The sequence below is a fragment of the Heptranchias perlo genome, chromosome 6 (genome assembly GCF_035084215.1).
Source record: "Heptranchias perlo isolate sHepPer1 chromosome 6, sHepPer1.hap1, whole genome shotgun sequence".
In the NCBI taxonomy this organism is placed as follows: domain Eukaryota; kingdom Metazoa; phylum Chordata; class Chondrichthyes; order Hexanchiformes; family Hexanchidae; genus Heptranchias; species Heptranchias perlo.
The window spans coordinates 19,992,519-20,015,338 of record NC_090330.1 but is presented as its reverse complement, the minus strand read 5'-3'; the positions used below and the strand labels follow the sequence as shown (position 1 = coordinate 20,015,338).

The following is a 22,820-nucleotide window of genomic DNA, read 5'->3' as shown; positions in this document are numbered from 1 at the left end:
AATCCTAGTTGCCCTGACAAGATCGTGGTTGGCCTTCTTCTTGAACCACTGTAATGTAGCAGTTTGATACAACTGACTGACTTGCTAGACCACTTGAGAGGGCAGTTAAGAGTCTCGCACATTAGTGTGAAACTGAAGTCGCATGTAGGCCAGACTGTTTAAGGGCAGCAGGTTTCTTTCCCTAAAAGACATTATTGAACCAGTTGGGTTTTTACAACAATCTGATGGCTTCATTGTCACTTTTACTGACACCAGATTTTTTTTAACTGAATTCAAAGTTCTCAAACTGTCATGGTGAGATTTGAACTCGTGTTCTCTGAATTATTAGTCTTGGCCTCTGGATTACTAACCAGTAACATAACCATTACACTATTGTACTATGTATGGTTCCATGCATTTCATTAATTATAGTTGATAATATTCACTATTCACCAAATATGCATTTTGTAGAGATGATGGAAGAAATTATAGGGCTGATTTTACCATAAGCGTGCAGTGGCGGTGGGCCATAAGCACAGTATGCATCATTATTGCATGGAGCAGATCTCCCAAGGGTTTGAGTGGACCATTCATTTAAATAATTATTTAGCGTTCTATTGTTGATTCAACTATGAGATGGGAGTGTGCAGGAGAAACAAAGCAATTTATTTTTTAAAAAATCTGTTCTTCTAGGGTGAATGTACACCACCTTTGCACTGTTCTTCCTTAGCTCTTTAATTTTCTTATGTATCACAACTTAGCAGGACCAAAGCTGTCAATACTAAGGAAATGTTATACTGGAATGCAATTCATAGTATCATAACATAGTATCACAGTAGGTACAGCACAGGAGGAGGCCATTCGGCCCATCGTGCCTGTGCCGGCTCTTTGAAAGAGCAATCTAATTAATCCCATTCCCCTGCTCTTTCCCCATAGCACTTTAAACTTTTTCCCTTCAAGTATTTATATAATTCCTTTCTGAAAGTTACTATTAAATCTGCTTCCTGCACCCTTTCAGGCAGTGCAATCCAGATCATTACAACTCGCTGCATAAAAAAATGTTTCCTCATGTCGCCTCTGGCTCTTTTGCCGATCACCTTAAATCTGGTTACCGACCCTTCTGCCACTGGAAACAGTTTCTCCTTATTTACTCTATCAAAACCATTCATGATCATGAACACCACTATCAAATCTCCCCTTAACCTTCTCAGTTCTAAGAAGAACAGCCCCAGTTTTTCCAATCTCTAACATAACTGAAGTCTCAACTCTGGTATCATTCTTGACATCCTTCCTAAAGTGTGGTGCCCAGAATTGAACACAATACTTCAGCTGAGGCCTGACCAGTGTTTTATAAAGGTTCAGCATAACTTCCTTGCTTTTGTGCTCTATGCCTCTATTAATAAAGCCCAGGATCCCATATGCTTTTTTAACAGCCTTCTCAACTTGTCCAGCAACCTTCAAAGATTTGTGTATGTGCACTCCCAGGTCTCTATGTTTCTGCACCCCCTTGAAAACTGTATCATTTAATTTAGATTGCCTCTCCTCATTTTTCCTACCAAAATGCATCATTTCACACTTCTCTGCGTTAAATTTCATCTGCCCATTTCACCAGTCTGCCTATGTCCTTCTGAAGTCTGTACTATCCTCCAAAAAGGGAGTTTCGTGTCAGCTGCAAACTTTGAAATGATACTCTCTATACCCAAGTCCAGGTCATTAATATATATCAAAAAGAGCAGTGGTCCTAATACTGACCCCTAGGAAACACCACTGTATACTTCCCTCCAGTCTGAAAAACAACTGTTCACCACTACTCTCTGCTTTCTGTCCCCTAGCCAATTTTGTATCCATGCTGCCACTGTCTCTTTGTTCCCATGAGCTTTAATTTTGCTAACAAGTCTATTATGTGGCACTTTATCAAATGCCTTTTGAAGGTCCATATACACATCAACCGCATTACCCGCATCAACCTTCTCTGGTACTTCATCAAAGAACTCAATCAAGTTAATCAGAAACTATTTTCCTTTAACAATCTGTACTGATTTTCATTTATTAGCCCATACTTTTCCAAGTGCCAATTAATTTTGTCCCGGATTATTGTCTCTAAAAGTTTCCCCACCACTGACGTTAGGTTGACTGGCCTGTAATTGCCAGATTTATCCCTCTCTCCTTTTTTGAGCAGCGGTGTAACATTTTCAATCCTCCAGTGCTCCAGCACCGTCCCCATATCTTAGGAGGATTGGAAGATTGTGGCCAGAGCCTCCGCGATTTCCACCCTTACTTCCCTCCGTAACCTAGGATGCATCCCATCTGGACCGGGTGACTTTTCTACTTTGAGTACTGCCAATCTTTTAAGTACCTCCTCTTTATCTATTTTCATCCTATCTAATATTGCTACATCCTCCTCCTTTACTGCTACAATAGCAGCATCCTCTTCTCTAGTGAAGATAGATGCGAAGTATTCATTTAGTACCTCAGCCATGCCCTCTGCCTCCACAAGAAGATCTCCTTTTTTGTCCCTAATTGGTTCTATCTTTCCTTTGACTACCTTTTTACTATTTATATGTTTATAAAAGACTTTTGGGTTCCCTTTTATGTTAGCTACTAATCTATTCTCATAATCTCTCTTTGCCCCTCTTATTCCCTTTTTTAGATCTCCTCTGTACTTTCTGTATTCAGCCTGGTTCTCTACACTATTATGAACCTTAAATTCATCATAAGCCTCCTTTTTCCGTTTCATTTTAATCTCTATATCTTTAGTCATCCAAGGAGCTCTAGCTTTGGATGCCCTTCCTTTCCCCCACGTGGAGATGTGTCTACTCTGTTCAATTACTGATTTGCCTACCAATTTTTGATTCCAATCCACCTGCGCAAGATCCCTTTTTAACTCACTGAAATTTGTCCTCCTCCAGTTAAGCATTTTCATATTTGATTGTTCCTTGTCCTTTTCCATAACTATTCTAAACCTAATGATATTATGATCACTGTTCCCCAAATGCTCCCCCACTGAAATATGTTTTACCTGCCCCACTTCAATCCCCTGAACTAGATCCAGCACCATTTCCTTCCTGGTTGGGCTGGAAACACACTGTTCCAGAAAGTTCTCTTGAACGCATTCCTGAAATTCCTCCCCCTCTTTGCTCTTTACACTGTTACTGTCCCAGTCTATATTCGGGTAATTGAAGTCCCCCAATGTCACCACTCTATAGTTCTTGCATCTTTCTGCAATTTGCCTGCAAATTTTCTCCTCTATCTCTTCACTATTTGGTAGCCTATAGCTATTATGCTGCACCCAGTAGCACAATAGCTCCTCTGTTGTTCCTTAATTCTAACCCCTCAACTACATCATCCCTTTCCATTGCTATAATAGTTTCATTGATCAATACTGCTTCCCCTTCCTTTCTCTCTTTCCCTATCTTTCCTGAATACTTGTAGTCAGGAATATTAAGTACCCAATCCTCCCCTTCTTTGAGCCAGGTCTCTGTTGTTGCCACTATGTAATAGTCCCATGTGGCAACTTGAGCCTGCAGCTCACCAACCAGCACATGCACTGTAAACTCATCTTAGATTGCCTCACATTTGCCCCCTGTCTCATCCGTCCTATTTCTGAACTATTCTTTACTCTACTTGTCCCTCCCAGTCCTCTGTGCACCTTGTTTCTCCTCTCTAATATTTAATCCTGGTACCCATCCCCCTGCCAAATTAGTTTAAACCCTCCCCCATATCACTAGTTAACTTCCCCACGAGGACATTGATCCCAGTTCTGTTGAGGTGCAACCTGTCCATCTTGAACAGATCCCTCCTGCCCCAGAACTAGTTCCAATGCCCCAGGAATCTGAAGCCCTCCCTCCTGCACCATTGCTTCAGCCACGCATTAACCTGTTTTATCTTACTATTCCTATACTCACTAGTGCGTGGCACTGGGAGTAATCCAGAGATCACTACCTTTGAGGTCCTGGTTTTTAACTTCCTCCCTGGCACCTGAAACTCTGACTGCAGGACCTCAATCCTTTTCCTTCCTATGTCATTTGTTCCCACATGGACCATAACTTCTGCCTGTTCAGGTGGAGATAAAATATCCCATGGCACTATTCAAAGAAGAGCAGGGGAGTTCTTCCAGTGTCGTGACCAACATTTATCCCTCAAATCAATATCATCAAAACAAATTATCTGGTCATTTATCTGATTACTGTTTGTGGGATCCTGCTGTGCACAAATTAGCTGTTGCATTTACAGTACCTGCAAAACAACAGTAACTACACTTCAAAAAAAGCAATTTGTTGGGACATCTTGAGGTTGTGAAAGGCACTGTTCAAATGCAAGCTCTTTCTTTGCTAGCTCAAAGGAAACCAAAGTCTCCTTGGTGCATACATGTTTTCAGTGATCAATCAGCTACAGACTGTAGAGGCAGACAAGTTATCATTTGACTTAAATGATAATCATCGAATGTGAGTACAAAATTAATGAATCTCATAAAATCAGAGATTAAAAGAATCTTATGCACTCACACACACACACACACACACACACACACACTAGTAGATGCCTTTCAAAAATAGTTAGTGCTAGCTCAATACTATTAAAAAGAAATTGGACAAATGTTTGCTTATGAAAAGAATCAAAGGCATTAATTAGTGTATGACCATGCAGATCTACTGAAATATCCGCCTTGATAGGCTAAGTAGCTTTTCTTGTTTTATGCCTATGTTTTTATGGGATTCATTTTGAAATTAGCATTCTGTAGCACTATATTAGCACTCGTTTAATAATTTATGTTGGAACATCTGTCAACCATGTTCACAGTGTGACCTCTTTGTGACAAAAGTGAAGCATTTTTGTCCAAGATTTAGCTTAATACTGGCTTCTTTAATTCTTTCATGGTACAGCTCCATTCACACAAATCATGTCCTGCTTAACTCATTAAAATGTTGTAGTATTTAGGCAGTCAGGCAGTTTGCTTGAAGGAGGAACCAAGACACTCAATTCAAATATAAATGTGCTATGTGATTTGTTCAGGCATATATCTGAATAGCAGCTTTTTGAATTTAATGGACAGTTATGTAGATAAATGTTTGGCTTTGGTTACTGATTTCTGAGGTACTTATGAGCCTATATTTTTTAAACCAACAAGCTTGATATGAAGCATTTAAAGAGATTTATGACTGAAACCTCTCAAGAGAATAAGATAAGCCAGGCAACTTCCATAGTTGGTGAGGAAAAGAATAATAAAACAAATATGGAACAAAGTAATTATAGTCACAGTTTTAGCACAAAATTTGCAAACTCTACTATATGAGGAGCTAGTATTTTTTAATCAATTACTGTAAATAAAAATGTTATGTTTCTGCTATCAATTGCTTGGTCATTTGCCATTTAATAAACTTTCTTGGCATTTAAAGCCTAAGGTAACTTTGTGCTGCTTATGAAGATGAGGATCCTGTGCAGGTACAGGATGAAGCCAATAGTTGAAGTGATCTAAAACAGTGTTCTCTGTTTATTATCCTAAGCATGCTATGATATGCTGCCTAAATATCAGAACAAGTAAAAATACTCTTGAGGATGTAGGGAGCAAGGGGGCACTTAGAAGAGTAATCAAAAACGAAGAGACCAAAATATCCTGAGTAAAAAGGGTAAAATAGCTCAAAAAGTTAACTTTCCTTTTTGTGCTCTATGTACACTGATCAGTGTCACACCTGCGCAGTCCTTTTTTGCTGTTTTCAATAACCACTACTCCAGCTGCACCTATGATGAGTTTAAAATCCATTCTGATATTTTATTTGTTCTTTATCTTTAAGTAATTTCTGGATGCAGAATAGTTGACCACCCTGTGCAGCTGTCAGTAGATTGACCATTTTCTTGTTGCCATAAAAAGGAGTGTATTCCAGATTCGCAAAGTAAAGAATACTGATATTAATCAGATAACAATCTTTGGTAATGGGACAAACAAGGTAGGTAGACGATTCCAGACAGCTGTGAGAAAAGAGGAGTGGGGTGTAATCTCGGGTAAACTTTTCTTTATTAAGAGAGATAGTGGATGTCATTTTTACCTACACCACTTGGGTGGTAAAGTGGAAGAGTGGATTGTCCACCAATTATAGAATCTGCCCGATTATCATTTCTGTTGAAATCAACGGTCCACTCCGCCAGTTTATGCCCAAGCGGTGAAGGTGATAATTATCCCCAATGTGTCACAGAATGTGTGATGTGACAGAACAAACTATAATGTTCTGTAAAAGCAAGTGGGTGCTAGGATTGAGAAAATATTAAGAAAGTAATGTTGCATAATAACAGTGGATTATTACCTGTAAATTATCTGTAATTCTAGTATAAACTTTATGTACATTTGGCTCTAAAGAGGTCACCCCATGACCTGATGTTATTGGGACGCGCACACTATTTTAAACATGGGCCCAACTAGGGGTTACGTGGTCTCAAACCTGCCAGCGAAAGGTAGTGGCAGCCAGGATCCTGGCTACGAAATGCTCAGGTAATTTTAACTTTTTTTTATTTCTTGGAGGTTCGTTATGGGCCAGGAGAAACAGAAATGCTTCTTTCCCTCTCCCTCCACCCCACCCCGGCTCCCTCTTTTACTTACCTTGGCCGGGAACCATTTCTGACGGCGGCCTGACCTCCCACAAATTTTGACTCCCACTCACAGGCGGCGACGTCATTCCCACTGGTTTCAGGCAGGAGTCAGTGTCGGGAATTGTTAATGAGGCTCTGGAGTTAAAATCTCGCTTTGGCCCCTGCACCCTTGATTCCTCCTCTGAGTTAAAATCGGGGCTTATGTGAATAATTTTTAAAGATTCTTTAAAATAACCTGCAATCATTTTTTTTTCAGGTGCCTTTAGAGAAACACAATGCTACTCTTGTCTACAGACCTGCAGAACAAAACCTCGAGTCCTTGCGGTATGCAATTGATAACGTTGGATTTGAAGCCAGCCTGAGTGAATTATTCCCTCCAGCAGTTAATACCAGCACTGGATATATCAATATTATGGGCATGACTTGCCAATCATGTGTGCAGTCAATAGAGGGCCAGATTTCTAAAGGGAAAGGTGTTATTTGCATTAAGGTGTCTTATGAACATAGTAATGCTATGGTAAAGTATATACCTACAATAATCAGCATTCAGCAGATCTGTGAGGCGATTGATGACATGGGTTTTGAAGCATCTCTCACTAATCAAAATGCACCTTCACTTGAGAAGAAAGTTACTTTACCTATTGAAGCTATGGTGAAGATGAAGGTGGAAGGCATGACGTGCCAATCATGCGTTAGCACAATTGAAGGCAAAATTGGCAAATTGCAAGGTGTACAGCGAATTAAGGTCTCCCTTAACAACCAGGAAGCAATTATTGTATACCAACCTCGTGTTATTGAACTACAAGAGCTGCGAAACCAAATTAATGACGCGGGTTTTCAGGCTACTGTCAAGAGTAGACCAGCTTCACTGAAACTGGGTGGGACCAAATCTATTGATTCACAGCGTAGAAAAAGAAATAAAACCTTGATGTCCAACAACAAAATGCCAAGTGTTGCCAGCAACCTCTTGACGGTGGTTTTCTGCGTAGAGGGAATGCATTGCACCTCTTGCGTTGCTAATATTGAAGGAAATATCAGAGAGGTCCCAGGTGTGCAGAGCATCGCAGTATCTTTGGAGAACAAGAAAGCGATTGTGAAGTATGATCCTAGCTTGACTAATCCGGCTTCATTAAAATTAATGATTGAGGCTCTACCACCAGGGAATTTTAAAGTCTGTCTTCCAAATGGGATGGAAATGAGAAATGAGACTTCATTATCAATTCCAGTTACACCGTTACTACATCAGCCAAACTGTAATACTGAAGAGCACTCACAAACCATAACCAGCACAGCAGTCATTAATATCGGAGGAATGACATGTAATTCCTGTGTACAGTCTATACAGAGCATGATCTCCCAAAGGAAAGGTGTCAAATTGATCAAAGTATCACTGGCCAAAGAGAAGGGAACGATCCACTTCGATCCAGCACTTACAAACTCAGAGGAATTAAGAGCTGCCATAGATGAGATGGGATTTATAGCCTCTCTGTCTGGTAGGCTAACTAACTACACCTTGTGTTTTCCTCCTCCACATTTTGAACAATAATCTCATTGGGTAATGTTTTAGTGAAACATAGCCAAGTGCAGGCAATTGGGACTAGCTTAGTGGTATAAACTGGGCGACATGGACATGTTGGGCCGAAGGGCCTGTTTCCATGTTGTAAACTTCTATGATTCTATATAAAAAGAACAAAAATGATTAGATGGATTTCTGGAAAGAGGAGGGATTGAGGGATACGTGGTGAAATTAAGGCGGTCGATTTTAAAACGGAGTCGATTTCGGGTGGGGGTGAGGCGAACGCGAAACAAACTCACTGGCTTAAGTTCCAGGCCCGGGGGTATTTATAACTCCCAGGCCCGGGGTATTTATAACTTCCAGGCCTGATTTAAATGCTGCGAATCGACTTCCCGCTCAGAGCAGGAGGAGGGCACAGAGCGGCTGCTGGCAGACGAGGAACAGGCGGCCAGGTAAGTGGTGGGAAGGGGGTTTTGGGAGGATCTCACGGGAGGGAAAGGGGGAAGTTCAGGGCAGGGGAGGTCATGATTTTCTATGTGGGGCCCAGAGGAGCATTGCTGTTTCTCTTGGCCCCACAGAAGAAAGTTTTTCACTTACCTGGAGGACCTCTTTGTTCTTCCCACTGGCGGCTGATCTGCCTCAGCCTGTTGGGAAAGCCTTGTTGGCGTCCCCCAGTTAAAATACCACTAGGGTCTTATTGGCATTTATGGACATGGCTCACGTGTGAGTCTGATGGGCGCCTGATCCACCACCAAAACTAGTGGTGTTAAAATCGGAAATCGGCAAGAAAGGAGCGGAAAATGGAATCGCTCCGTTCCCGCCAGAAGGCAGAAATAAAATTCCCCCAAAGTTAATCTTGTTCCTGAAAAGTCTTATAAATTGTTTCGTGTCATAAAAGGCTTTCTAGGGAAAGAAAATTGATGTAATTTATTTTCCCCTGGAATGTAGATGTTGGTAGCATGAATGACTCCTCTTCAGTCATTTCCACTGATCCCTCAAGTCATTCCACACCGACCAAAAAAGAACTGTCTGCTGAAAGGAAGAATAAAATGAAGAACAACTCAATATTCCCTTCCAGTGATTATATCCTTGAGTTTCTACCACCCAAGTCCAACTCAGATGTCCAAAACAATGAAGTACGCTCAACAACAGAAAAGTGTTTCCTCCAGGTTACTGGTATGACTTGTACCTCTTGTGTTGCCAATATTGAAAGGAATCTTCAAAGAGAAGAAGGTAAGTAACATTTTAATGCTGCACAAATATTCTTTAGTGATGCATACCAGTCAGCCTAAAATAGTTCGGCAAATTTTTGTTGTTTTTTTGCAGCAGAAGATAAAATAATATGCTAGATTGTTTTTTAAATCTCAGAATTTATGTTACACCTTTTGCATTGTACTTTGTACTTGCCATAGGGTGTATTTGGCACAGTTGGTAGCACTCTCACTTCTGAGTCAGAAGATACTGGGTCAAGCTCCACTCCAGGACGTGAGTGCATAATCTAGGCTGATACTTAAGTGCAGTACTGAGGGAGTGCAGCATTGTCCGGTATGCCGTCTTTTAGATGAGACGTTAAATTGAGGCCCTGTCTGCAAGTTCAGGTGGACATATAATATCCTATGACACTATCCAAAGAATAGCAAGGGAGTTCACCCAGTGTCCTGATCAATGTTTATCCCTCCACCAAAAAAGATTATCTGGTCCTTTATCCGATTGATGTTTGCTGGGATCGTGTGCAAATTGGCTGCTGCATTTACCTGCAAAAGAACAATGACTACACTTCCAAAAAAAGCAATTTGTTGGCTGTGAAGTGCTTTGGGACATTCTGAGTACGTGAAAGATGGAGACCGAGATGGTCATCAGATATGTCTCTGGAACCAACTGGAAGGAAAGGAAGTCCGCTTCCTGGGTCCCACCACCATCCTCCACATGGCAGCCCCGGAAGAAGTGATAATTGAAGCAGAAAGAAGAAAAATCCATCAGGTCTGGGTCCTGCTTCCCCCCCCTGCAAACTGACATTTGCTGGTGGTCGGCGAGGAAGAATTGGTGATTCCTGGTTGGGGTGATGAGGTGGCAGTAGGCCTCACCACAAGCATTTACCGACATTCTCCATTGCAATTCTGCTGGATTTTGAATGTGATCACGGAGGATGATCCCCCATATTATGTACTTCAGATTTTCTTAAATGCCTATGTTATTTCCTCTCCCCAGCTTCTCCTTCAAATTTAGTGACATTTGGGCCTAAGCTTTCCGTGCCTTCTCCTTAATTGGGGCACATAGAATCATAGAAAATTTACGGCACAGAAGGAGGCCATTCGGCCCATCGTGTCCACGCTGGCTGAAAATGAGCCACCCAGCCTAATGCCACTTTCCAGCACTTGGTCCGTAGCCTTGTAGGTCACGGCACTTCAGGTGCACATCCAGGTACTTTTTCAATGAGTTGATGGTTTCTGCCTCTAACACCCTTTCAGGCAGTGAGTTCCAGACCCCTCCTACTGTCTGGGTCAAAAAAATTTACCTCAGCTCCCCTCTAATCCTTCTAACAATCACTTTAAATCTATGCCCTCTGGTTATTGACCTCTCTGCTAAGGGAAATAAGTTCTTCCTATCCACTCTATCTAGGCCCCTCATAATTTTGTACACCTCAATTAAATCACTGCTCAGCCTCCTCTGTTCCAAAGAGAATAACCCCAGCCTATCCAATCTTTCCTCATAGCTAAAATTCTCCAGTGCTGGCAACATCCTCACAAATCTCCTCTGTACTCTCTAGTGCAATTACATCCTTTCTGTAATGTGGTGACCAGAACTGTACACAGTACTCAAGCTGTGGCCTAACTAGTGTTTTATGCAGTTCCAGCATATCCTCCCTGCTCTTATATTCTATGCCTCAGCTAATAAAGGAAAGTATTCCATATGCCTTCTTAACCACCCTATCTACCTGTCCTGCTACCTTCAGGGATCTGTGGACATGCACTCCAAGGTCCCTCACTTCCTCTACACCTTTCAGTATCCTCCCATTTATTGTGTACTCCCTTGCCTTGTTTGCCCTCCCCAAATGCATTACCTCACATTTCTCCAGATTGAATTCCATTTGCCACCGTTCTGCCCACCTAATCACTCCATTGATATCTTCCTGCAGTCTACAGCTTTCCTCCTCACTATCAACCACACGGCCAATTTTTGTATCATCTGCAAACTTCTTAATCTTCCCACTACATTTAAGTCCAAATCATTAATATATATCACAAAAAGCAAGGGACCCAGTACTGAGCCCTACAGAACCCCACTGGAAACAGCCTCTCAGTCACAAAAACATCTTTTGCTTCCTGCCACTGAGTCAATTTTGGATCCAACTTGCCACTCTCCCTTGGATCCCATGGGCTTGTACTTTTTTGACCAGTCTGCCATGTGGGACCTTGTGAAAAGCCTTGCTAAAATCTATATAGACTACTTTAAATGCACTACCCTCATTGACCCTCCTTGTTACCTCCTCAAAAAATTCAATCAAGTTAGTCAAACACGACCTTCCCTTAACAAATCCATGCTGACTGTCCTTAATTATTCTGTGCCTTTCTAAATGACGGTTTATCCTGTCCCTCAGAATTGATTCCAATAATTTGCCCACCACCGAGCTTAGACTGACTGGCCTGTAATTATTCGGTCTATCCCTCACTCCCTTTTTAAACAATAGTACAACGTTAGCAGTCCTCCAATCCTCCAACACCATGCCTGTATCCAGTGAGGATTGGAAAATGATGGTCAGAGCCTCCGCTATTTCCTCCCTTGCTTCTTTTAACAGCCTGGGATACATTTCATCTGGCCCTGGTGATTTATCTACTTTCAAAGATGCTAATCCCCTTAATACTTCCTCTCTCACTAAGTTGATCCCATCCAATATTTCACATTCCTCCTTCATAATGCAATCTCTACATCATCCCTCTCTTTTGTGAAGACAGACGCAAAGTATTCATTAAGAACCATACCAACATCCTCCGCCTACACACACAGGTTACCTTTTTGGTCTCTAATAGGCCCTACTCTTTCCTTAGTTATCCTCTTGCTCTTAATGTATTTATAAAACATCTTTGGGTTTTCCTTGATTTTATGTGCCAATATTTTTTCATGCCCTCTCTTTGCTTTCCTAATTTCCTTTTTAATTTCACCCCTGCACTTTTTATACTCCTCTAGGCTTTCTGTAGTATTGAGTTCTCGGTGTCTGTCATAAGCTTTCCTTTTCTGCCTTATCTTACCTTGTATGCTCCTTGACATCTAGGGGGCTCTAGATTTGGTAGCCCCACCCTTTTTCTTTGTGGGAACATGTTTACTCTGCATCCCTTGAATCTTCCCCTTGAATGCCTCCCACTGCTCTGACATTGATTTACCTTCAAGTAGCTGTTTCCAGTCCACTTTTGCTAAATCACTTCTTAGCTTAGTAAAATTGGCCTTTCCCCATTTGAGAACTTTAACTCCCATTCTATATTTTTGTCCTTTTCCATAACTGAATTATGATCACTACCACCAAAATGCTCTCCCACTGATATTCCTTCCACCTGCCCAGCCTCATTTCCTTAAACTAAATCCAGAACTGCCCCCTATCTTGTTGGGCTTGCTACATACTAGCTAAAAAAGTTCTCCTGAATGCAATTTAAGAATTTTGTGCCCTCTATACCCTTCACACTGTTTGTGTCCCAGTTAGTATTAGGGTAGTTGAAATCCCCTACTATTACTGCCCTACAGTTTTTGCACTTCTCAGAAACTTGCCTACATATTTGCTCTTCTATCGCCCTCTGACTGGGGTCTATAGTACACTCCCAGTAGTGTGACTGCCCCTTTTTTTGTTCCTTAGTTCAACCCATATGGCTCCATTTGATGATCTTTCTAACATATCATCCCTCCTCACAGCTGTAATTGTTTCGTTAACCAAAATTGCCACCCGGCCCCTCCTTTTTTATCCCCTTCTCTATCTCGTCTGAAAACCCTGTAACCAGGAATGTTGAGCTGCCATTCCTGCCCCTCTTTAAGCCATGTTTCTTTAATAGCTAAGATGGCGTACTGCCACGTGTCTATCTGTGCCCTCAGCTCACCTGCCTTATTCACTATACTCCTTGCATTGAGGTATATACATCTCTGGTGGGGCACTGTGGGAGAAAGAGCGCGCTGCCTGCAGAAATATTTTTTCTCTTGGTGAGGCCTGTAAACAGAAGTGCTCTTGCTCTGAAAGTGCTTGCACTGGCCCCTCTTCACCATTTGGCCTGAGGTTCTCTCTGACAACATCTCAGTGCTGGATAGCGAGGCCTGACAGGTGGTGCCAGTGTCCAGTGTTAGAACAGTGCAAGTGGTGGGAAACTGCAGTGTTTCCATCAAGTGTCAGAGCTAAGGAATGGAACATTTTTTTATGTTTCACCCAGTGCCAGTGTCAAGCATTCCAAGGCCAGTACTTTGAACCTGCCTAGTAGAATGGGCAGGTTCAAAGTAAAACTCCCCTATATTGCTGTGACATCATACCATGATACCAAACTTAGAAGGACACCCACTACTACACTTGTGAATTTTTCCATTTCCTACACCAGTTATTCTTGTAACCTCCTTCAGTGCGATTTGTCAATTTAGTGTTAATTTATGTTACAGGCCATTTCTTGCAGTAGATCTACATCCAACCACCCACCAATAAAAATTGGGAGAGATGTAAAACGGGCTGCCGATTCGCTATCACCCGTTTTACACTGTCGCACAAAATCAAGATCTACCCAATTCACTTAGAACCAGCTATTAGAGAGGAAACTTTTAGCCCAGTGATCTTGAGCTGGATTGGAATCTAAGTCCTAACAATGAGATGACCTTATATCACACACAATATAAACTTTTTCTATTGTCATGCAGCACTTTTATAAACAGCTTACCAGATTTTTGTTTTTATTTTCCATCTGTTTTTCTATGAAATATGAAACAATATTTCAAATGTAACTTGTATCCTTTAGGTATACATTCAGTTCTGGTAGCCCTAATGGCAGGAAAAGCAGAGGTCAAATATAATTCAGACATCATCCAGCCCACTGACATTGCAGGTTTAATCAAAGATTTGGGTTTTGGAGCTACAGTTATAGAAGACAATGTTTGCTCAGCTGGAAAGTTGGAACTTATTGTAAGTATGTTTCATGTTATGTAATATCACAAATGTTACTGAGTTCAGTGATTATTTTAAACTATTATGAGCAATAGTCACTTAAAGCTGTTACGTGGTGAAATTCAAGAGTAAATTTTCAACTTGCCTCCTGGGCGTAAAACGAGCCTTGGGGATCAGCCCTCATTATAGAAACCACCCGAACATCATTGAAATTAATGGAAATGAAAATCGGACGGTTCTGAACTTAGTGAATAGGTACAGGATTTTATTATCTTGTAGTATTGAAGGGAGTCAATCACTTTGTTCCTGAAACATTTATGATGTTTAACAGATAAGACTGTTGACCACATTATAAAAGAAAATGTTTTAAAAATAAGCCATTTAAATTTCACAATTTTTTGGAAGTAATTTTAATGGATTGACTGGAATGCCGGGACGTGGCAGTATATTCCTTTTGAGGGAACTGTGAGAGAGCTCAAACTCTGTCTTCAGGAATGAAACTCCACCTTCAAACATTAATATAAGTGGGATTGTCTCTGAATAAAACTGTTGTGAAAACAAACCATCGCACGTGCTGTCTGAGTGAGCTCACTTTTCTGGTGTTTTTTCTTGTATAGATTTTTTTGTAAACTTGCCAGATAGTTGGCGATTGTGATGAAAATTCAATCTTCAGCATGATTTCCAGCTGTTAAGCAAATTATCTTAATGATTTGGTTCCTTTGCTTTTCCAGTTTATTTAGTCCTGAACATTTAATTAATAATGTTAGTATTGTCTTTCTCATTCAAGGATGTTCCTTTTACTTGCAACATAACTTGGTTTCTTTAGATTACAGGAATGACTTGTGCCTCTTGCGTTCACAATATTGAATCAAAGTTGACAAGAGTTGATGGTATTTTGTATGTATCAGTAGCCCTCGCCACCAGCAAAGCACACATTAAACTGGATCCAGAATTACTGGGCCCACGTGACGTCATCAGAATGATTGAGGTATGTCCAATCCTGTAATATGTCCCACTCTGAATGGCTGAAAGTAATCATGTGATTACCCATAACGACTCGAGTCAATACTACTGATTTCCATTTTGAATCTGTGCAGCTCATTGTATTGGGCCGGAATGCCCATCGCCCGTCACTTGGATGTAATTAACTCGCCCACAAACTTTTCGTGGGCTTCTGGGTGCCAACTTGCTCTAATTGAGGGCTGCAAGAAGTGCAACGGTCTTTCCCGGGCTTCTCTGAGGGCTGAGAGGAGGAAAGGATCTCTATGTCCCCTCCACCCATCAGCTTGAAGCAAGCCACACTGTGAGAACCAGGAAGTGAAGCTCATTCACAAACAGAGTAAGAACCAGGAAGTGTCAGATAAGATTAGTAAATGTAGATAAAGTGAAAGAGAGGGTAAGATTAAAGGACTGAGATAAAAGAGACAGAAAGAAAATGTAAAAAATTTTTTTTTTTTTTAAATGTCCAAAATCTATTAAAATCGGGAGTAATGAGACTCCACATCTTTAAAGTTAATTTTCAGTGCCAGAGAATTTGTTTGGCGGTCATTCATACTTACCGTGCCATTAAAAGTTAGTTTAGACCTGATATAACTCAGTGTCCCTTTTTTCTGGCGAGATTGGTTAGTTTCCAGCTGGGCAGGAGAGCCAGATCGTGCTGGTCCATTGATTCCTGCCTGTGATATCTCTTTAACATGAAACTGTCAGATCAGCGGGGAATCAGGAAGAGCAAATTCCGGATTTCCGCATTTGACTGCGCATGTGTGCTCGCCGGAACTTGCTCTTCGATTTGCCCATTAATAACAATAAGTGCTGTTTGACTCACCGTTATTTTACGAGCAATTTCCGGCCCATTGTTTTATTTTGTTTGACTTGTACAGTGATCTGGGAATGAACTGAGCTGCAATGAGCCCATAGTTAGAACAGCCTCTGATCTCACCCCTCCCCTTCTTTTCATAATGATGACAAGGTCCCACTTGCCCCCGCCATCCCCCCTTAAGCTCTGCATTTACTATATAAACTTTTGCCTTTTCTACCACCTACAACGTGATCCCAATAACAAGTACATTGTCCCCTCTTCACTTTCTGGAGGCACCACGCCCTCCAGGATATCCTTCTTCACTCTTCTACCAGCTCCACTTTCTGCTGCCCTTCCTTTGGCACCTTTCTGTACAACCACAGCAGATGCAGCACCTGTTCATTCACTTTCTCCCACATCATTGTGCAAGTGCCAAACATTCCTTCCTTGTGAGGCAGCAATTTACGTGTACTTCCTCCAATCTAGTACATTGTATTCACTGCTCATGGTGTGATCTCTACACTGGAGGATGAAAGGCATATTAGGTGATCATATTGCTAAATGCATCTGTTCTGTCCACAAGTGTATCTCTGATCTCTCTGTGTCTTAGTGCTTTAACTCCCCCTCCCATTCCCACTCTGACTATTCCATCTTTGGCTTGGACCTCTATTCCATTGAGACTTAGCACAAGCTCCAGGAAGTATCTGATCTGGACACTCTGCAGTCTTCCATTGCCTTTACAGCAGGTGTGCTGGTGATATGAGGTGGGTCTATTGGTATTCAGGGAGAGGGGAAACTGGTTGACCTGTAGAGTGCATACCCTTAGACCATGGTTCTGTTAGGGGAATCTGCATCCAGTGTAATAACTTGTTCTCTTTTTGGGATTGGCGGACTTTACTGCATGTTTCAGCATTTTTCTGTTTCCATTTCAGACCTCCTCCATATGCAGATTCTTTCTTTCTTCCTTTCTTTCTTGCTTCCTTTTTTTCTCTTTCTGTCTCTCCCCCACCCCTACCCTGGTTATTTGGCTTCCTTTTGTGTGGTTAACTTATTTAAAATTTTCCTTTTATCCATGATAATATCGGTCATCTCACTCTCAGCCACTTCAGGATTCACCTCATCTCTGATATTCTTCTCTTTAGTAAACACATATGCTTAAGTAATTATTAAATACCTCTACCATTTTTTGATCATCATCTACTAGTTGACAATCCTCTCCTCTCATGCATCCCATCTCACTTTTCACAGTTCTTTTTTATTGATGTATTTGTATGATACTTTTCTGTTCCTTTTGATGTTGTTTCAATTATTTTCCTCATATCCCTCTTAGCTTTCCTTATCCCACTCTTAACCTCTTTTCCTATTTTCTCATATTCTTCATCAGTTTTTTCATTATTATTATTCGTACAATGTTTATATTCCCTCTTCAATATTATTTGGTTTCTCATCTCTTTGTTTATCCATGGCATCCTAAAACTACGAGTAGTTTCTTTTATAATTGAATATTCTTATTCCTTGTGAGGAATTGCAAGGGTAAACTAACATCTTATCACACCAGGGTGTAGTACAACAAATGAAAACAACAGATCGTGTACAGTTATCACTGTCACAGATCTTACTTAATTTAATCTCTTAAGGAAGGTGTGTAATGATAGGTAAACCTTCTCAGTTCTGTGCCACTGACTGCACTTCACTGTATATTATTTACTGAATTTCATTTCTGTAACAGGGACTTGGATTTGGTGCTTCTTTAGTCAAAAGAGATACAGCAGTACATAATCTGGACCATAAGGAGGAAATAAAACAGTAAGCCTATCAATGATTTTCTTAAGAGAAATAGAAAACATTGGCTTACTATGAATGATAATTATGTTTACATTTTTTTTCTCCGTTTTAGGTGGAAGAAGTCCTTCTTGTTCAGCCTTGTTTTTGGCATCCCTGTCATGGGTCTGATGATATACATGATAGTGATGCATAACAACCACCATGGCTCCATGCCTCTTGAACAAAACATTATTCCAGGTTTATCAATTCTTAATCTGGCTTTCTTTGTTCTGTGTACTCCTGTTCAGGTGAGTGTGAAACAAAAAACATTGAAAATGCAAAAATAAAATGCAAAAATAACATCTAGTGATCTTGCTGTAGTTCTGGTGTACAGTATAGTTAAATTGAATTCAAATTGACATATTGTAGTGCAGGCTGGGTTATTTAAAATAAACCTTTTCATTAGATTGATAACAAATAGCACCTCACCCCCTTTTGTAGCCTATTTTTAATTCCAGCTCCCTGTACTATAACTCCACTAGTAGAAATGTAGGAAAATAGCATAACTTGACTTGGGCTCTGCTTTTCTGTTGAGGTGTGGGATGTTTTCGGCCTCCTTTTCTCTTAAATGTATTTTGTTCTGATGCCATTGCTGAGATTGGGTACTCACCGTGCGACATTGTAAGGATAAACTAACATCTTATCACACCAGGAAGTAATGCAGCAAATGAAAACAACAGCCCATGTCCACTGTCATCCATCTCACTTAATGTAATCTCTTTACGAAGTTGTGTAATGATACACAAAGAAGATAAATCTTTGCAAAATTTCTATTGACCTCCTAAGTTCTAAGATATCAATTTAATATTACAGTTTACATTATTCAACTGTGACCAACTGCATTCTACAGATGACTTTTCTGTGATCCCAGCTGCACAGGAACCATACTTGTTATATAATCCTCTGTTCCTTATGTTGAAACATTCTGTTCTTGACCAGATATTACCCAGGTCTATTTTTTTAAAGGTGTTAATCAGCACACCATTAAGTACTTATGCCAGGGGCCTATTCTGCGTAGTGACTGCTCTTATTTTAATGTCTAGAATCATATGAATCTTATTTGTTTCCTCCAGTTCTCTGGATATCTACTTCTATCTGGATAAATTTATGGTTAAGAACAGGATTGAATGTAAAAAAAATAAGCATTTTATGCTTTACCATGAAAATTTCATCTGTGGAGTGCAACTTGCATTTGATAAAGTACTACATAAGAGACTATGATGAAGATAATGGCACAGGAATTAAGGTGATTGGGACCACATTGATAGAGAGATGGAAGGAGGGCAGAGGTAGGAGTAAAAGGAAATTTCTCAGACTGGAACGATGTGATGATTGGTGTTCCACTGAGGTCTAGTATAGACTGTCTTTTTTACTTAATTCATAAATGATCTGGACATAGGAATTGATGAAACATTATTGAAATTTGTTGATGACACGAAATTGTGGAGTATGGTAAATTGTGACAAGAATTGTGCAGGAGGGCACAGATAGGCTAACAAGTGGCAGATATGGTTCAACTTAGAAAAAAAATGGAGAAATTAAATACACCTTAAACGGTCTTTGAAGATTACAGTGTTTATACAAGTGTCAATTGTTATAACTGGATAGCCTGGAGTACCCAATCTCAGCAATGGCATCAGAACAAAATACATTTAAGAGAAAAGGAGGCCGAAAACATCCCACACCTCAACAGAAAAGCAGAGCCCAAGTCAAGTTATGCTATTTTCCTACATTTCTACTAGTGGAGTTATAGTACAGGGAGCTGGAATTAAAAATAGGCTACAAAAGGGGGTGAGGTGCTATTTGTTATCAATCTAATGAAAAGGTTTATTTCTGGCCTGGTGGTGAAGGATAGAATACTGGAGCCTGGTCTTCAGTTGCTTCCAAGCCTTTATTCACAGAGATCAACATTACACACCCTCCTATAAATGGATACAAGAGAGTCCCCAATTGATAACCACCACCTGAATACAATTAACACTAATTGACATAAATCACAGATACAATTAACATCAATACGGTGTCTTCAAAAGTGAAATATTTTTCCTGGACCTGAGAAAGAACAAGAAAATGGCTTATTTTCTGTAGTTATTATAAAATAAATCCTGCAATTCCTATATAGGATCAGTGGGCATCAAGATTTGCACATTCCCAGTGATTAACAAATCAAAGTTTGTAAATCAGCGTGTCTCGTAAACTTAGTAATCACAGTAACCTATAGGGAACATTTTGCTCATGTGAGACTGAGCCTTACTCGATGGGACGATGGATCAGAAAATCTGGTGTGAAGGTCAGCATTCCCGATTTGCAATGGTTCCCCATTTTCTGGTGATTAAAATTAATTACACTAATATTGGGTCCTTTTAGAATTTATCAAAACTTCAAATTAAATAGTGCCTTAAAAAGATGTCATTCTAGAAATAAATCTATTTGCTGAAAAGAAATACTTCAAGGGAAGGCCCAATAGCAGCTTTATCCTTGAGTGCTTGTGTGAGAATTTTTTTATATATATAAAAAAGTAAATTGTGCAGCAGAAAATTCTAATATTTCAGTGTGAATTGAATTCCTGACAAGTGACGACTTCTGACATATGAGAATAAAATGTTGTAGAAAGTGGATTATTCACTTTACAGGAATAGCCTGTACTGTATTGCACATATTTTATTGAAGTAGAGTGACTAATTAATATATTTTTTAAGTTTATCGGAGGTTGGTACTTTTACATTCAAGCCTACAAATCTCTTAAGCACAAAACTGCCAATATGGATGTACTCATCGTTCTGGCGACTACCATTGCATATTTGTACTCCTGTGTGATACTGATTGTGGCCATCGCTGAAAAGGCAGAACAAAGTCCAGTAACATTCTTCGATACTCCACCAATGCTGTTTGTCTTCATTGCTTTGGGGAGATGGCTGGAACATGTAGCGAAGGTAATAATTCACTTACATAGTTTATCATTTTTCCATCAGATGCTTCATTATAGAACTGTGAAAATGTTCTATAATTTTTACTGAATATGTAAAACTTAGACTGAATCTTCACTGCTATCACCTGTTCCCAATTTTTCTATTTTCCTTTCCTGAAGGAGCTAACACTTACAGAGGATATAGTTTCACCGTTGCTAGTAGTTGCTCTTTGGGATGTCAAAATGGCTAGTCTTCAGGCCAATCTAGACAGTAAGCATTAGTAAGGTATTGGACTGTGGAAGCCATCACAGCCAAGCCAACTCTGTTCTCATTCCCTGTTCACGTGTCTGCACTCTCCAGCATGGGTTAATAGGGAGTTGGAACCTTGGCTGATCTTTCCTCTCCCAAATTCAGAAGCATGAGTCCAGTTATAGCACCCCAACTGTTGGCTTAACTTAGATCAGTTAATGCATCACAGATAGTGGGAGAACCTGAGATACCCTGGCCTCTATGGCTATTACAGGGGATGCCTTTACCCACTAGCACATATGCCAACTGCCAGTGTTTCATACTGACGGTCAACGTTTTGGAGACCCAATCACCATGTCAGTGTTTGCTGGGACAAACGAGTCAACTGGGCCTCTTCTGCAGCATCCTCCGTGCCCCCCCACCCCTGCCATCACCCTGCGATTCTGCTCATGTACTTTGTGCACTACCAGCATTACTGGCCTGGATTGTAGCCTCTGTATACTGGAGTTGGGAACTTTCACAAGAACAGGAGTTCCATCTCCAGTGTAGAGAGGGGGTAATCTGGGCCAAAAACCCTCGGAGCGCACGGAGAGGAGGAGTGTGGACTGTCTAGTGTGTTTGCGGCCGGATTTGGGTAGGCCTGTATCAAGTAGGTACAGAAGGGCAAGAAATGTGGGGAAGGAAATGGGGAGAGAATACAAGGGGAAAGTAAAGGGGGAGAGAAGGCAAGGGGAGAAGACATTGCAAGGGGTAATGGTAACATCACATTTCCTAATTGTTTCTGCAATCCTTTTTGTTGTAGAGTAAGACTTCAGAAGCACTGACTAAGCTGTTATCCCTTCAGGCTACAGAGGCTTCAGTGGTAACACTGGGACCAGACAACTCAATTATGGGGTAATTTGTCAAATTTAATTAAACCTGTTGTAATGAGCTCTAGTAAATATTTTGAATGAAACTTTAATTTAGATAATTGCTACAACCCAGTATGTTTATATTCTTATTTTAACTTTGTTTTGTTGTTTTTCACTTTTACTCATCTCTAGTGCCTCCCCCCATCACCTACCATTTCCTTATACAGATAGACAATTTGCTTTAAGGCCTCTGCCAACCTCATTTTGTAAGTGGACTCTAGGAACTGCACAAGAATTGTACATTGACCTTCAGTATGTTGACCTGTACTGCAATTATATACTAGATCCCCCTCACCCCCTTACAACAAAACAAAAGGCTTGTCTCCATTTAAAACCTTCCCCAGTAATATGCTCAACATCAGAGAGTTACCAATCCACAGTGCACCATCGTACTCCATAGTTGGACTCTTCCTCCAGACTTGTAACCCTTCAGGGCATTTCTAACTAGAGTTTCTAATGCTTGTTAAAGTAAATACCTATTTTCCAAAATTAAAATTGATTTTAATTGAAATTGTTATACTGTAGAACATTCCAAACTACGAAATGTATTCTGTTGCATCTAATGTCTACTTCAATTTTATCAATTCACACTGTGTAAACCAACTTTCTGACTTGATTTGTCACCATAAAGGCCATATTCATGGATGATCTAATTAAGTTTGTCATATTGATAGGTAAGTAAGGAACTGACTTTAAACATCCATGGATTAAAATTATGGGACCGTATTTTGTATTTGACCAAAGTGTTGACTCATTCTCCTGGAGAAGGTAGCCACACCAGAGAAATGAAATAAAAATATATCATGCAACAGTATTGTAGAAGGACAGAAGCTGCTCTTAAATGAGAATTTTTCCTATCAAAGTTGATCCAGGAGAGAAAAAAAAGAGAAAAGGTACTGGTATTTTTTTTATATTCGTTCATGGGATTTGG

General features: G+C 40.4%; 1 protein-coding gene across 1 annotated transcript in view; it reads left to right on the top strand.

Moving 5' to 3' along the window:
• Positions 1-6,931: 6,931 nt before the first annotated feature.
• LOC137322800 (copper-transporting ATPase 2-like) overlaps positions 6,932-22,820 on the top strand; it is a 55,973-nt gene continuing 40,084 nt past the window's right edge. Inside the window, exons 1-8 of the mRNA XM_067985871.1 lie at positions 6,932-8,054; positions 9,026-9,310; positions 14,053-14,216; positions 15,025-15,186; positions 17,726-17,802; positions 17,894-18,068; positions 20,520-20,753; positions 21,781-21,872. Coding sequence (XP_067841972.1) covers positions 6,974-8,054; positions 9,026-9,310; positions 14,053-14,216; positions 15,025-15,186; positions 17,726-17,802; positions 17,894-18,068; positions 20,520-20,753; positions 21,781-21,872 — 2,270 coding nt within the window. The 5' untranslated portion in view covers positions 6,932-6,973. The remainder of the gene's footprint in view (positions 8,055-9,025; positions 9,311-14,052; positions 14,217-15,024; positions 15,187-17,725; positions 17,803-17,893; positions 18,069-20,519; positions 20,754-21,780; positions 21,873-22,820) is intronic.